Source organism: Rhinoderma darwinii, unplaced genomic scaffold, assembly GCF_050947455.1.
Source record: "Rhinoderma darwinii isolate aRhiDar2 unplaced genomic scaffold, aRhiDar2.hap1 Scaffold_35, whole genome shotgun sequence".
Classification (NCBI taxonomy): Eukaryota; Metazoa; Chordata; class Amphibia; order Anura; family Rhinodermatidae; genus Rhinoderma; species Rhinoderma darwinii.
This window is the reverse complement of record NW_027463454.1, coordinates 87,491-101,317: the sequence shown is the minus strand read 5'-3', so window position 1 is coordinate 101,317 and position 13,827 is coordinate 87,491. Positions and strand designations below refer to the sequence as shown.

Below are 13,827 nucleotides of genomic sequence, written 5' to 3'. Positions count from 1 at the left end.
GTGGTGATGATGTGTGCGGTGGTTGTGTATTATATACAGGTGAGTGGAGATGATGTGTGTCTGGTGGTTGTGTATTATATACAGGTGAGTGGTGATGATGTGTGTGGTGGTTGTGTGTTATATACAGGTGAGTGGTGATGATGTGTGTGGTGGTTGTGTGTTATATACAGGTGAGTGGTGATGATGTGTGTGGTGGTTTTGTATTATATACAGGTGAGTGGAGATGATGTGTGTGGTGGTTGTGTGTTATATACAGGTGAGTGGTGATGATGTGTGCGGTGGTTGTGTATTATATACAGGTGAGTGGTGATGATGTGTGTGGTGGTTGTGTATTATATACAGGTGAGTGGAGATGATGTGTGTGGTGGTTGTGTATTATATACAGGTGAGTGGAGATGATGTGTGTGGTGGTTGTGTATTATATACAGGTGAGTGGTGATGGTGTGTGCGGTGGTTGTGTATTATATACAGGTGAGTGGTGATGATGTGTGCGGTGGTTGTGTATTATATACAGGTGAGTGGAGATGATGTGTGCGGTGGTTGTGTATTATATACAGGTGAGTGGAGATGATGTGTGCGGTGGTTGTGTATTATATACAGGTGAGTGGTGATGATGTGTGCGGTGGTTGTGTATTATATACAGGTGAGTGGAGATGATGTGTGTGGTGGTTGTGTATTATATACAGGTGAGTGGAGATGATGTGTGTGGTGGTTGTGTATTATATACAGGTGAGTGGAGATGATGTGTGCGGTGGTTGTGTATTATATACAGGTGAGTGGTGATGATGTGTGTGGTGGTTGTGTATTATATACAGGTGAGTGGAGATGATGTGTGCGGTGGTTGTGTATTATATACAGGTGAGTGGTGATGGTGTGTGCGGTGGTTGTGTATTATATACAGGTGAGTGGTGGTGATGTGTGTGGTGGTTGTGTATTATATACAGGTGAGTGGAGATGATGTGTGTGGTGGTTGTGTATTATATACAGGTGAGTGGAGATGATGTGTGTGTGGTTGTGTATTATATACATGTGAGTGCGGTGTTTCTATAGGTGAGTGTGGATGGTATATATATATATATATATACAGGTGAGTGCGGTGTTTCTATAGGTGAGTGGAGATGATGTGTGCGGTGGTTGTGTATTATATACAGGTGAGTGCGGTGTTTCTATAGGTGAGTGTGGATGGTGTGTATATATATATATATATGTACAGGTGAGTGCGGTGTTTCTATAGGTGAGTGTGGATGGTGTGTATATATATATATGTACAGGTGAGTGCGGTGTTTCTATAGGTGAGTGTGGATGGTATATATATATACAGGTGAGTGCAGTGTTTCTATAGGTGAGTGTGGCTGGTGTATATATATATATATATATATATACATACAGGTGAGTGCTGTGTTTCTATAGGTGAGTGTGGATGGTGTATATATATATATATATATATATATACATACAGGTGAGTGTGGCTGGTATATATATATATACAGGTGAGTGCGGTGTTTCTATAGGTGAGTGTGGCTGGTATATATATATATACAGGTGAGTGCGGTGTTTCTATAGGTGAGTGTGGCTGGTGTATATATATATATATATATATATATACATACAGGTGAGTGTGGCTGGTATATATATATATACAGGTGAGTGCGGTGTTTCTATAGGTGAGTGTGGCTGGTATATATATATATACAGGTGAGTGCGGTGTTTCTATAGGTGAGTGTGGCTGGTATATATATACACTGTAATGTTTAGGGTTTGCAGATATTTGGGCTTTGGTCTGACCGTCTCCTCCGTGTTGATGTTGTGAATAATATAGAACTTTTCCTGATGTTCTCGTTCACGTTAATGGTCGGTATGATGGGTGTTCTGTGCTCTACGTACGTCGCGGGCGAGGAGGATATATATATACTCAGAAGCTGCAGAAATGGTTTGTTTTGATCAATTATTTTAGGCTGATTCAAGCGCAGAAGAACATGTCGGCCAGTCCGGGGATCGGCAGCGTTTCTTCTGCCCCGAAGCTGGAGAGTCTGAAGGAGGAAGAGGAGGATCTGAGGCGGCGACTGGACCAGACCAAGGTCATTATAAGATCAGGACAAGAAAGTCATTGAGGAGCTTCTGTATGTTTCGCTTCTCGTCCGTTCACCCCCCGCCCCACCCCCTGTTCCTCTGCTCCGTCTATCTGTGACATGACTTGTTATCTATGACCACTAGTTGGCAGCGTATTATTGCTCTTCACCGTAATTCTCTCTTTCTGGTGCAGGATGATTATTTATCTGATCTTTATCAGTTCAGTTCCAAGGAGTCCGAGTATGAAAATTACTTCATTCGGGTACGTGACGTTCCTGTTCGTCTCCATATTTAATCTTCTCCCACGCTGTTTCCATGGACGCTCTTGTTAACCACACCCCCATAATTAGGCCACACCTCCAAAATCACTTCCATTTAATAACCTGTAGTGGAAAAATGAAATGGCTGAGAACTACAATTTCTGTTTGGACTCCTAGTGGAGAATATGGGGTGCGAGGAACAATGTATAAATACTGGAAACAAACCGTGCGTAAATAACTGGGGTGTGCGAGGAAAAACTAGAAATAAAGGGCCAGTCAAGTGCCGTGCAGAACGGTGATCGTACGGTGGTTACCCCTGACCCTTATTGCCAAAACCTGGAGTGGATCCATAAATATTAAACCTAACCCACTGTCACGATCTGTGGGTGTGTGGACTAACCCACTGTAGCAGAGTAGCAGCTGGCCAAAGAACAGTGTGCCAAGTCAATATAAAGTCCCAGCACCAGGGTACCTGTAATAGTCAGGACAGTGGCAGCGGCTTAGGCTCAGGTGGGATCTTGACGGCAGGTGATGCAAAACGTGTCAGATAACAGCAGACGTGGAGTAACACAGCAGAGGTGGAGTAACACAGCAGACGTGGAGTAACACAGCAGACGTGGAGTAACACAGCAGACGTGGAGTAACACAGCAGACGTGGTAGAGGGCACAACTCGACTCCAACACTAGAGAGGGCCAGGAACAAATACAGCACGGGATACAGGTAGCAGGGCACGGGAACACATGGAACAGGATATGACTAAGGGACCATTAGCAAGACTAACAGAGGAAGACAAACCACGCTCAGGCAAGGAGTGACAGGGCAGGGGCCTTCTTATAGTCCAGGGTGATCTGTGGAGAACTAGTTATTTCTTTACATGTGCGCGCGCTGGCTCTTTAAAGCCGGGAACGAGCTCGCGTGCACCCTAGTGGTCACTGCAGGGCAGGACGGCCGCATGTGCTGGCGTCTCCGTGGAGGGAGTCGTCGGCAGGATGAGAGGGGTCTGCGGTTGTGGCTATCGGCAGGTTTGGGGGAGGCGGCGGTCCGCGCCCACGTCCGTTACACCCTTCTTGTCCACCCTCTAAGATCCACCTTTACTTGGATGGAAAGGTGTCTGGTTCTCTGCACTGGAGATATCACATAAAGTAGTGGTCATGGGGGAGGGGAGGTTTCTGCACTACAGCCAACCTGAAATGGCTGATAACAGGAAGCAATACCACACAGTAAATAGATATGAAAGACTGATGGTTCGGGTTAGACTATGTGTGAAGGTGCGGAGTATAGCAGAGCCGTGCGCGCGGACATCTCTTGTCAGTTCTCTTCCTCTGTCTCCAGCTCCTGGATCTGCAGGCGGAATATCACAGGAAGTCCCTGGCTCATCTGACGGAGGCGCTTGGGGAGCTGCGAGACACCTTGAAGGACAGTGGTGAGAGTCGTTTCTGATTCCTCGCGCTCCGAAAGCCATAACTTTATTTGTATGTATCCGTACGAGTACTGCGTTATTGTTTGCGCGTCGGTAAAGCTCCTGATCTACACACAACGCGCTGATTGGGCTCCATTGAGGCTAAAAGAGCGCCCTGGCCGGCGTACATGACAATAGACAAGGGCCCGCAATAGTGGAGCAGGTGACGCCGCCTTCACAAGACATTAAACGTCAGCTTTTTTAAGATGTGGGCGATGAAAGTCTCTGTGTGGATTCGGTCCCAGGCGGCCAATAAACGGACACGAGTTCTTCCATAGCTTTTCCTGACGTCTCCGTTATTGGCTGCCGTCACCCACAGACTATAACGGTGTCCGGCTAACGGTGAAGTCCTAAAAAGGATCATGAACTAAAATAGAATAAAGGAGACCCGGCGCCGCATAGTGCAGATAACAGCGAGGTTATACGGGAGCAACTCGATGATAAAAAAGTGCTCACCTTGGATTGTGGACACCGGTGGGCGTCACAGAAGTAAGGAAGCCGCTGCCAGGTCCGTGCACAAGAGCTTGTTGTCAACGGTAACTAAATAGAGTGAAAAAAGGACCTCCGGCGCTGCTATGTGAAGAGTGTAAAGGCTGAGACCGGCATGAAAGGGCGTACAATGCTGGACCTCCTTGTATAGAAGCGTGTGTGAAGCGCACAGTCTGTATCGGCCTGATGAAGACGCCGGTCTGGTGTTGAAACGCGTAGCCTCAGATATTTACAATCAAATCCTTTCTTTTCATGCCGGTCTCAGCCTTTACATTGTTCACCGTAGCCGCGCCGGTGGTCCTTTATTCACTCTATTTAGTAAAAAGGATCATGAGTCCGTGACGTATCCGATAAACAGATGCCATTATAGTTCATGGGCGATGGAGGCAGCCGATGTTTAATGTATATGTCCGGGCCAAAAACGACATGTGAACGCAGCCTTACATGGCAACTTTATTCTCGGCGTCGTTACGATCACCAGGAGGCCAAATATCTATAGGGTTTGTCATGTTTTAATAAAAAAAACTTTTCATGAAAAAGAGGTTTCATGTTTCGATTCCTCTATTTAAAAGACATCTGCTTGTTGTCAAGGAATGTGAAAATTCATGTTTGCATCCAAAGACTGAAAACTCCACTTCTCACATCTGGGTGTTTGCTACAGGTTAACCATTGTATCCAGTCTAGACAATCCTCTGATCCAATCACAGCAGCACACCTCTTTCATGCCCTGATAGTTTGTTACAATGTATCAGTACAATCAAAATGTATCCGTTTGGAGTCCATCCTGTTTAGCTCTCCGAGCATTGTCTAGGCTGGATACAATTTTAACCCACCAGCTGTGTGAGCAGGACTAGGTCAAGATTCACTGACAGCAAGTAGAAATCTGAAAATGGTGAAAAATATAAATTCACATGAGTTCATTTAATAAGCCGGTCGTTGTGGACTCCAATGTTACTCTAAAGAGCGCACCTCGAAATAAATCCAATCTCCTGCCGTCCGCGTTCCGGAAAGTCAAATCTAATTCAGCTACGAGTGTAAATAATATGTCAACTATGAATCCCAATCGTCACTTTATGGGCCCGTGCCCCTCCTGCCTCCCCCACCTTTTAGTTATGTAAAAGCGATTTCACAAATGCCTCCAGTCAATTTTTTTTGTGTGCAAATTGTGACTTTTGCCACATTTGCAACTTTTCTACACCAGAAAACCGGCGTAGAACGTGTAATAAAGTCTCCCAACTGTTCGTTACATAATGATGAAGCTTCATTTATATCAAAATGGAAAACCCCTTTAACTACAGCCATTGTGGTAAGAAATATTCGGTGGAGTCCACAATCTGAAGCACGGGGGCGGCTGTGACCATGTGATGCACCAGGAGTGGAGCTTTTTTTTTTTAAGAAGTTGAAACCACCGGAGCAATAAATATTCTGATGTAGCAACCACCAGGCTGCATTGTATGTGATCCTTATACTGTGGCCCCTCCTCACCAGAGTCTATTGTATGTGATCCTTATACTGTGGCCCCTCCTCACCAGAGTCTATTGTATGTGATCCTTATACTGTGGCCCCTCCTCACCAGAGTCTATTGTATGTGATCCTTATACTGTGGCCCCTCCTCACCAGAGTCTATTGTATGTGATCCTTATACTGTGGCCCCTCCTCACCAGAGTCTATTGTATGTGATCCTTATACTGTGGCCCCTCCTCACCAGAGTCTATTGTATGTGATCCTTATACTGTGGCCCCTCCTCACCAGAGTCTATTGTATGTGATCCTTATACTGTGGCCCCTCCTCACCAGAGTCTATTGTATGGTTTACCTCCAGGTCAATTGCCAATAAAGCAAATATCTGCAGATGTCTATGGAGTTCCTCTGGCAACACACCTTTCTCGGTTTGGCTGTGAAATTGCTGTGCCCATATCTTCCTGCGTAAAAATACTGCTCATGTATGGAATGGAGGAGGAGGTAAGAAGCAGGAGGAGGAGGAGGGGAGAAGGAGAAGGGGAGGAGGAGGGGGAATATAGGAGGAGGAGGAGTGGAGGGGAGGAGGAATATAGGAGGGGAGGAGGAGTAGAGGAGCAGGGGGAATATAGGAGGAGGAGGAGGAGTAGAGGAGCAGGAGGGGAGGAGGAATATAGGAGGAGCAGGAGGAGGAGGAGGAGGAGTAGGAGGAGAGGAGGAGGGGGAATATAGGAGGAAGTGGAGGAGTAGAGGAGCAGGAGGAGGAGCAGGGAGAATATAGGAGGGGAGGAGCAGGGGGAATGTAGGAGGAGTGGAGGAGGAGGAGGAGCAGGAGGAATATAGGAGGGGAGGAGCAGGGGGAATGTAGGAGGAGCAGGGGGAATATATGGGGGAGCAGCAGGGGGAATATAGGCGGAGCGGGAGGAGGGGAGGAGCAGGAGGAATATAGGAGATGCAGGTGGAGGGGAGGAGCAAGGGGAAATGTGGGAGGAGCAGGAGGAATATAGGAGGAGCAGGGGGAATATAGGAGGAATGCGGGAGGAGCAGGAGGAATATAGGCGGAGCGGGAGGAGCAGGAGGAATATAGGAGGAGCAGGGGGAATATAGGCGGAGCAGGAGGAATGCGGGAGGAGGGGAGGAGCAGGAGGAATATAGGCGGAGCAGGAGGAATATAGGCGGAGCGGGAGGAGGAGGAATATAGGAGGAGCAGGGGGAATATAGGCGGAGCAGGAGGAATGCGGGAGGAGGGGAGGAGCAGGAGGAATATAGGAGGAGCAGGGGGAATATAGGAGGAGCAGGAGGAATGCGGGAGGAGGGGAGGAGCAGGAGGAATATAGGAGGAGCAGGGGGAATATAGGAGGAGCAGGAGGAATGCGGGAGGAGCAGGAGGAATGCGGGAGGAGCAGGAGGAATATAGGAGGAGCAGGAGGAATATAGGAGGAGCAGGGGGAATATAGGAGGAGCAGGAGGAATATAGGAGGAGCAGGGGGAATATAGGAGGAGCAGGAGGAATGCGGGAGGAGGGGAGGAGCAGGAGGAATATAGGAGCAGCAGGGGGAATATAGGCGGAGCAGGAGGAATGCGGGAGGAGGGGAGGAGCAGGAGGAATATAGGCGGAGCAGGGGGAATGGGGGAGGAGCAGGGGGAATATAGGCGGAGCAGGAGGAATGCAGGGTGAATAGGGGAGGAGAAGGGTGAATGGAGGAGGAGCAGGTGGAATATAGGAGGAGCAGGAGAAATGCGGTAGGAGGGGAGGGACAGGGTGAATGGAGGAGGAGCAGGGGGAATGCGGGAGGAGGGGAGGAGCAGGAGGAATATAGGAGGAGCAGGGGCAATATAGGAGGAGCAGGAGGAATGCGAGAGGAGGGGAAGAGCAGGGGGAATGTGGGAGGAGGGGAGGAGCAGGAGAAATATAGGAGGAGCAGGGTGAATGGGGGAGGAGCAGGGGGAATATAGGCGGAGCAGGGGGAATGGGGGAGGAGGGTAGGAGCAGGAGGAATATAGGAGGAGCAGGGGGAATGGGGGAGGAGCAGGGGGAATATAGGCGGAGCAGGGGGAATGGGGGAGGAGGGTAGGAGCAGGAGGAATATAGGAGGAGCAGGGGGAATGGGGGAGGAGCAGGGGGAATATAGGCGGAGCAGGAGGTATGCAGGAGGATGGGAGGAGCAGGGTGAATAGGGGAGCAGCAGGGGGAATGGAGGAGGAGCAGGGGTAATATAGGAGGAGCAGGAGGAATGCGGTAGGAGGGGAGGAGCAGGGGGAATGCGGGAGGAGAAGGGGGAATGCGGGAGGAGGGGAGGAGCAGGGTGAATGGAGGAGCAGGGTGAATGCGGGAGGAGGAGAGGACCAGGGGGAACGGGGGAAGAGCAGGGGGAATGCGGGAGGAGGGGAGGAGCAGGGGGAAATAGGGGAGGAGCAGGGTGACTAAGAGGCGATGGATAAATGCAGCAGAAAGGGAGAATCAATAGGGAAGCGACTGGATTGAGAAAAGTTGTCAGTATTACATCTTCCAGATTTTGTACAAATTAACCTAGAGCTTCTGGCTGCGGTTTGCCCCGATATTGCTGCCCTTCGGTTCTCTCTAAAAGCGTCATCCACATAGAGATGTTTAGATTCAATGGTATTAGCAGATGCAAGTTCTCCGTTTTACAAGTGACTTTTGTACATCAGGGTCTATTCCGATTGGCTGCAGGAGCGTCCATCCTGAAGAAGCTCAAGGCTCGTCTTGGTTCCGGCGCCAGTGATCTGGGTGAATTCATGTCTGAACCTCATGCAGTTGCAGGTCAGTAAATTCCTACTCCTCACGAGCTGGGTCTTTTCTTGTAGCATGGGGCACACAAAGAGCTTCGTCCCAATGATGAGTGGCTCCATATTTTTCCTATAGTTTCTTAATTGACATCGTTTTAGTTAGAAAGTTTCTAGTCTCAGTCCTGTACTTCAAATGGAGACTATACCTTATAAAAAGAGAGAGAGTTGTGCAAATTCCTCTTCCTCTCTTGTGTTTTCAGCGTAACCTTTCCGGCGCGGGACGTGGGTGCGACGGTCAGGGGTTTATCTATCTCCACTCACCACCTAGTTAGGCTGCAAATTGAGCATAAAACGCACCCCAACAAAGTCCACACCTACCGAGCTTCAGGGCTGATGGGTACCCAACAGAAACGTTCACATCGCTCTCCAGCAGTCAGAGGGTTAACACCAGGGGCCTAGTTAAAGGCTCTTTGGGTCCCAGTGCAAAACTCCTTTTTGCCCCCCCCCCACCTCTCTTCATGGCCAACGCCCTGCGGCTTCCAGCTGTATCGATGGGTCCTGTAAGTGACCCGTCCAAGCAGCCAGGGGCATTACTAAGGTCTAATGTATTATTATTGCCCCTGATCAGTATTCTTCTACTTCCCCTCCGCACTCCTGAATCAGCTCCTCCTCATCGCTGAACTGCACCCTGGTCTGAATTAGGAACGAGGGGGGAAGTTATATTGTTACTGCAGTAATAACGGGGACCAGTGTAGTTTACTCCATAGGCCCCAGTTACTACAGTAACTGTATAGACGTCGTGTGGGGGGACATGGGCCCCCGTGGCTTCAGTGGCCGGTCACATTTAAAAATGCTGCAACCCCCATAGCTACACCACTGGTTAACACACCAGGGCCAAACTTATTCCAGTTTTAAGCTTCAATAGAAAAGGTACAGTGCTTAAAAAAAGTATAAAAAGGTACAATAAGATGACATAAACAACAGAAGACACTTACAATGTGTCGACGCTTCCGTCAGTGGATACGCACTCCGTTAGATCTGACCCCCACAATGTTTTCAGTCTCTAGGTCTGGATTCCCAAGCCACCCGCCAGTCTGTAATGCAAATTCTATTATGATTGGACAGTGAGGTGATCGGGGGGGGGGGGGTGGGGGGTGGCTGTCCCTGATGCATTGCCCCAAACATGCAATAAAATTCCTTGCCACTTCAAAGGGCTTATTACCTGACTACATTGTGGCCAGTCCCCGATTCCTCTGTTGGCCACATGTCCTACCTTCTACCACCCAGTTCTATCTATCTGGAGTCTGGAGGTGCATTCTCTCCCATAATCCTCTGTTGTAAACCTCCTTGTAGGTGCATTAAAGTCTTATCTCCGGGAGCTTCCGGAGCCCTTGATGTCGTCAGGACTCTTCAATGACTGGATGGCAGCCGCCAGGTACCGGACACCGTAACACAAGCCGTCCTGAGCGAGACGTCCGCTGGGAGAACATCATTTCATCATCTCTGCATTGTCTTCCAGCATCAAAGAGACTGAACCCCGTCAGGAGAGTTACAGGGAGGTTCTCCAGAAACTTCCTGCTGAAAACTACAACAACCTAAGGTACAAGTAGCATCATCTTATGTCGAGCACGTCCATAGGATAGTAGACTGGAGATTTTGGGGTATGGAGAGCAGAGCGCTTCTTTCTAGTGGGTAAATGAAACGTTTTGAAACCCAACAGTGGGAATTTGATCCACCGGGACGAGAGATATTTGGGTAGATCCAGATGGATCGCGCCGTGCGAAGCACCGTGGATACATATAGGTGTAATACCAATGATTAGTTGGTGTACAAGTTACTGATAAAGACACTAAGAAGGGAGGAATTTCAGGGATAAACAGAAGGTTACAAAAGAAAAGAGGAAAACGGAACCAAATTCAGGAGTCCAGATGAATGGTCGTCCCATGTGTAAAGCGATGGGCAGAGATCTCCGGGGTATTCCAGATCCAATATCTCTCCATTTCTGAACCATCGTGGATCGCACTCCACAAGCATTAAACAGGCGTGTGATCCTCGCGACGCTACTCCTGTCCATCTGCGGGGGAAGGGAGAGAAGTAATAACGGCATATTACAAATCTGGAGAAAAATCCAGTCCTGCTTATCCTGGGAAATGTGGAATATGAGAGACTGGGGCTGGCCCACTGGAAAGGAACCTCATCTCCCGATCGATTGTTATATACATCCCGACTCTGTATTACAAAAGTGGATCGGTACTAACCCCCCCCCCCCACTGAGGAAGAGTGGGAGAAACGTGGACAGGATCCTGCAAATATAAGGACAAAGAAGCGGAACATCTGGGTGACGGAATTGGAGGCAATATAAGGGTAAAGAAATGATGATGATTTTTCACATGCTATCACTATACTCGTTTCCCATGTGCGGGTGAGGCTTGTAGTGTGGGGATTACTGGCGTTGATCTATGTAACTGATGCCGGTACTTGTTGGTCAACTTTTTTTTTTTTATACTCCTATGGATTAAAGGGAAAAAAATAAGTAAAAAAGTAATAAAGATGAATTGGTAAAAAAAAAAAAAAAAACTTACAGGGGAGGTGTAATGACGGGGTAAGGAAACAGACAAGTGAGCCCTAATCTACCCGCCACTCAGTCCCTGCCTACTTGCAACGACCCGCCCTAGGCGACGGGGTACAACTGGGCGACGGTCCCTACGCTCAATAAGTGCCCGACAGACAAACAGACGAGGGTACACAGAAGCAAGGGAAATGGGGCAGTTGCCCACGGCAACACTGTGAGCAACAAGAGAAGTGAACGAGCCGAGTCAAACCAGGAGTGTACGAGGTACCAAACGCAGAGCAGGAGAGTAGTCAGTAAGCCGGGGTCATATGAAGCAAGGACAATAGTACAGAAGCTGCAGCAGGGCCAGGAAACCACACGAGAAGAATCACAAGCAAGGAGGAACAGGAAAGGCAGGTATAAATAGACAGAGGGCGGGAGCTAGCTCCGTCTGGCCAGGCTGTGATAGGCTCTCCCACTCCTAAGCCTGCCATCCTGAGTGGTGGAAGATGGAGTCAGTCTCACAGACATAGAAGCAGGTGCAGACTGATTACCTATGGGCGTAGATACAGACGCTGTGCCTGGCAGATCCTTAACAGGAGGTCCTAATAAAGCTCCAGTGACAACACCAATGACACCCAGGAGCGAGCTGACCCCAAGCTATGTGCGTAGATCATAGGGGGCGCAAGCTACAGATGTCCTACAGAAAGCGTCACATCCGTGAATGTGGCCACAATACTTGCTGCACTTCATGTTTGTCGTGAACCTCTGAGATTTTTGAACTCCTACCTATTCTTTATCTATGCAGAAGATTCTTTGTTTTGCACGACACTGAATGTCAAAGCCCCCCCCCCCCCCCCCACAATAAATGAATGGAAAAAATGTCACTGTATGAATAAGGTTTTATTCCAAAAATGTCAAATGGCAAATATTCTACAACTTGTGGAAACTTTGGCCTCCCGCACTCTTGCCGAGTAGTTTGACGTCCCTTACAGCAGCGAAGTGACGGAGATTTGTGCCGGCGGATGGGACTGGTGTCATTTTTGATTAGTGATTGTGTATAAATTAACCCCTTAACTCTACCTCTTGTGTTTGTTTGTTTTTATCCCAATGGCGTAGATCAGGTGGATTACAGACTCCGGTGTTAAGAGAACCGTTCTTTTTCTTTTTTCTCCGGTTTCCTTTTGTTGCGCCTTCTTTATGGAACATTTTATTCAGGGGCTGCTATTCCGGAGCTCCGTTCATTCTATTTTGTCTTCGAGCAGTTTTCCTTCTCGGTGTTCATTTCCTTTTTCAAATGCGTCACTTTTTGCCGTTTTTAGCTGCCAATTTTGTGGTTTTTTAGAATGTGTACATGGACTAAACTTTTTGTCTGTGTGGGGAAAAAAAGGAAAAAACTAAAGAAAGTAATAAACTTGACCATTACTGTAGTATGGTTTCCAGGGATCTTCCTCTAGGCGTTTCTTGGGCGGTTCTCCCCTTTGGCGCCACTTCCTGCATTAAGGGGTCTCCTTCAGTCCTTTCTCCTCCCCTTTGGGAAGAGTTTGCATGTATTTTCCTCCTTTTTCTGATTTACGCTGCTCTCTACATCTGGTGGTTCATTTACTGTAGTACAATTGTAAGCAATCTCTATGGAGTTTTCGGCTCTCACTTTTACTGCTATATACTTTCTGAGTAATTTATTCATCTCGTTCGGACTCCGGAGATCAGATGACATCTCTTGGAGGATGATTTCCTCTCTTTGGGGAATGCAAAACTCCTTCTTTACCTGGTGGATATGAGCACCCTATTGTCACCATTGTGCCTTCTGCTACAAGGGACGTAGTAATTTGGGTCAAGGACTTTGTGCGTTCAGCTATTATTCTAATAAGGGATAAATATAGATCTTCTCTTCAGAAGTCATCGCTATACAAGGGGAGCTTCGGCCAGTTTGATACCAAATATTGGTCCTGAGGCTCATTGGTGAGGTTGACACCTCTTTTCTGAAGGATGAAGATGCTCATAAGACGGCTCTTTTGAATATTGACAAAGTGCCTAAACTCATTCGGGCAATCCGGTCAGAGGACCAGGAGACCGCCGGGGAAGAGAATATTGCATCCACCTCTAGGAGTCTAGGGCTTTCAAAGTGGACAGCTCCCTCTCAGCATTGATGTCCTCGGAGAAAAGGGCATTGTACCAGTTTTGTCTCATAAATAGACGGTTTATATTGATGTTCCTTCTTGAACAGGAGCAGGAACGAGAATGGCTCCCAACCTCCACGGTGGATGTGGCTATAGCCTAGATGTCCAAGAGAACCATTGTTCCATCTGAAGATGGTTCTAACTTAAAGGAACATATGGAAATAAGAGTAGATTGTGACCCCAGGCAAGGTCACCAGGCAGCCGCTGCTCAAGCGAAGCTTTGTATTGGCCAGTATGACACTGTCAGCGCATTTTGCAAGTGACTCCAGAGTGTACAAGAAGATATAGACTTGGGATGCTCTAAAGATGATGTTCTAACATCTTTCAAGTTAGTCAATCTGGCGGTGGACCCTCCCTGATTTGTCTGTAACTCAGTCCCAGCTGATGGCTAGATGTATGGCACTTTCAATGGCTGGCAGAGGAGCCATCTGGATCAAGCCCTGGCAAGCTGATCTTGCTTTAAAAATAGCCTGTGTAACCTCGAGTATAAGCCTGCTAGGACCAGAGCTAGATGAGCGAATGGAGGACGTGTCTCGTAAGAGGATAAGTCTCTACCACAAACTAGCAGAGGGAGGCCACGGGGCTTCTTGTAGGGGCTCCTCATTCAGAAGG

General features: G+C 48.1%; 1 protein-coding gene across 4 annotated transcripts in view; it reads left to right on the top strand.

Moving 5' to 3' along the window:
* The window catches only part of SH3BP1 (SH3 domain binding protein 1), a 75,573-nt gene that overhangs the window by 50,305 nt on the left and 11,441 nt on the right, over positions 1 to 13,827 (top strand). For all 4 annotated transcript variants that reach the window (XR_012868508.1, XM_075848327.1, XM_075848329.1 and 1 more), the window contains 7 exons: positions 1,955 to 2,078; positions 2,264 to 2,332; positions 3,664 to 3,754; positions 6,101 to 6,240; positions 8,407 to 8,518; positions 9,838 to 9,919; positions 10,004 to 10,084. Coding sequence is in view for 3 of the 4 variants with exons in the window: in XM_075848327.1 (XP_075704442.1) it covers positions 1,955 to 2,078; positions 2,264 to 2,332; positions 3,664 to 3,754; positions 6,101 to 6,240; positions 8,407 to 8,518; positions 9,838 to 9,919; positions 10,004 to 10,084 (699 nt within the window). In the remaining variant the exon portion in view is untranslated. The remainder of the gene's footprint in view (positions 1 to 1,954; positions 2,079 to 2,263; positions 2,333 to 3,663; positions 3,755 to 6,100; positions 6,241 to 8,406; positions 8,519 to 9,837; positions 9,920 to 10,003; positions 10,085 to 13,827) is intronic.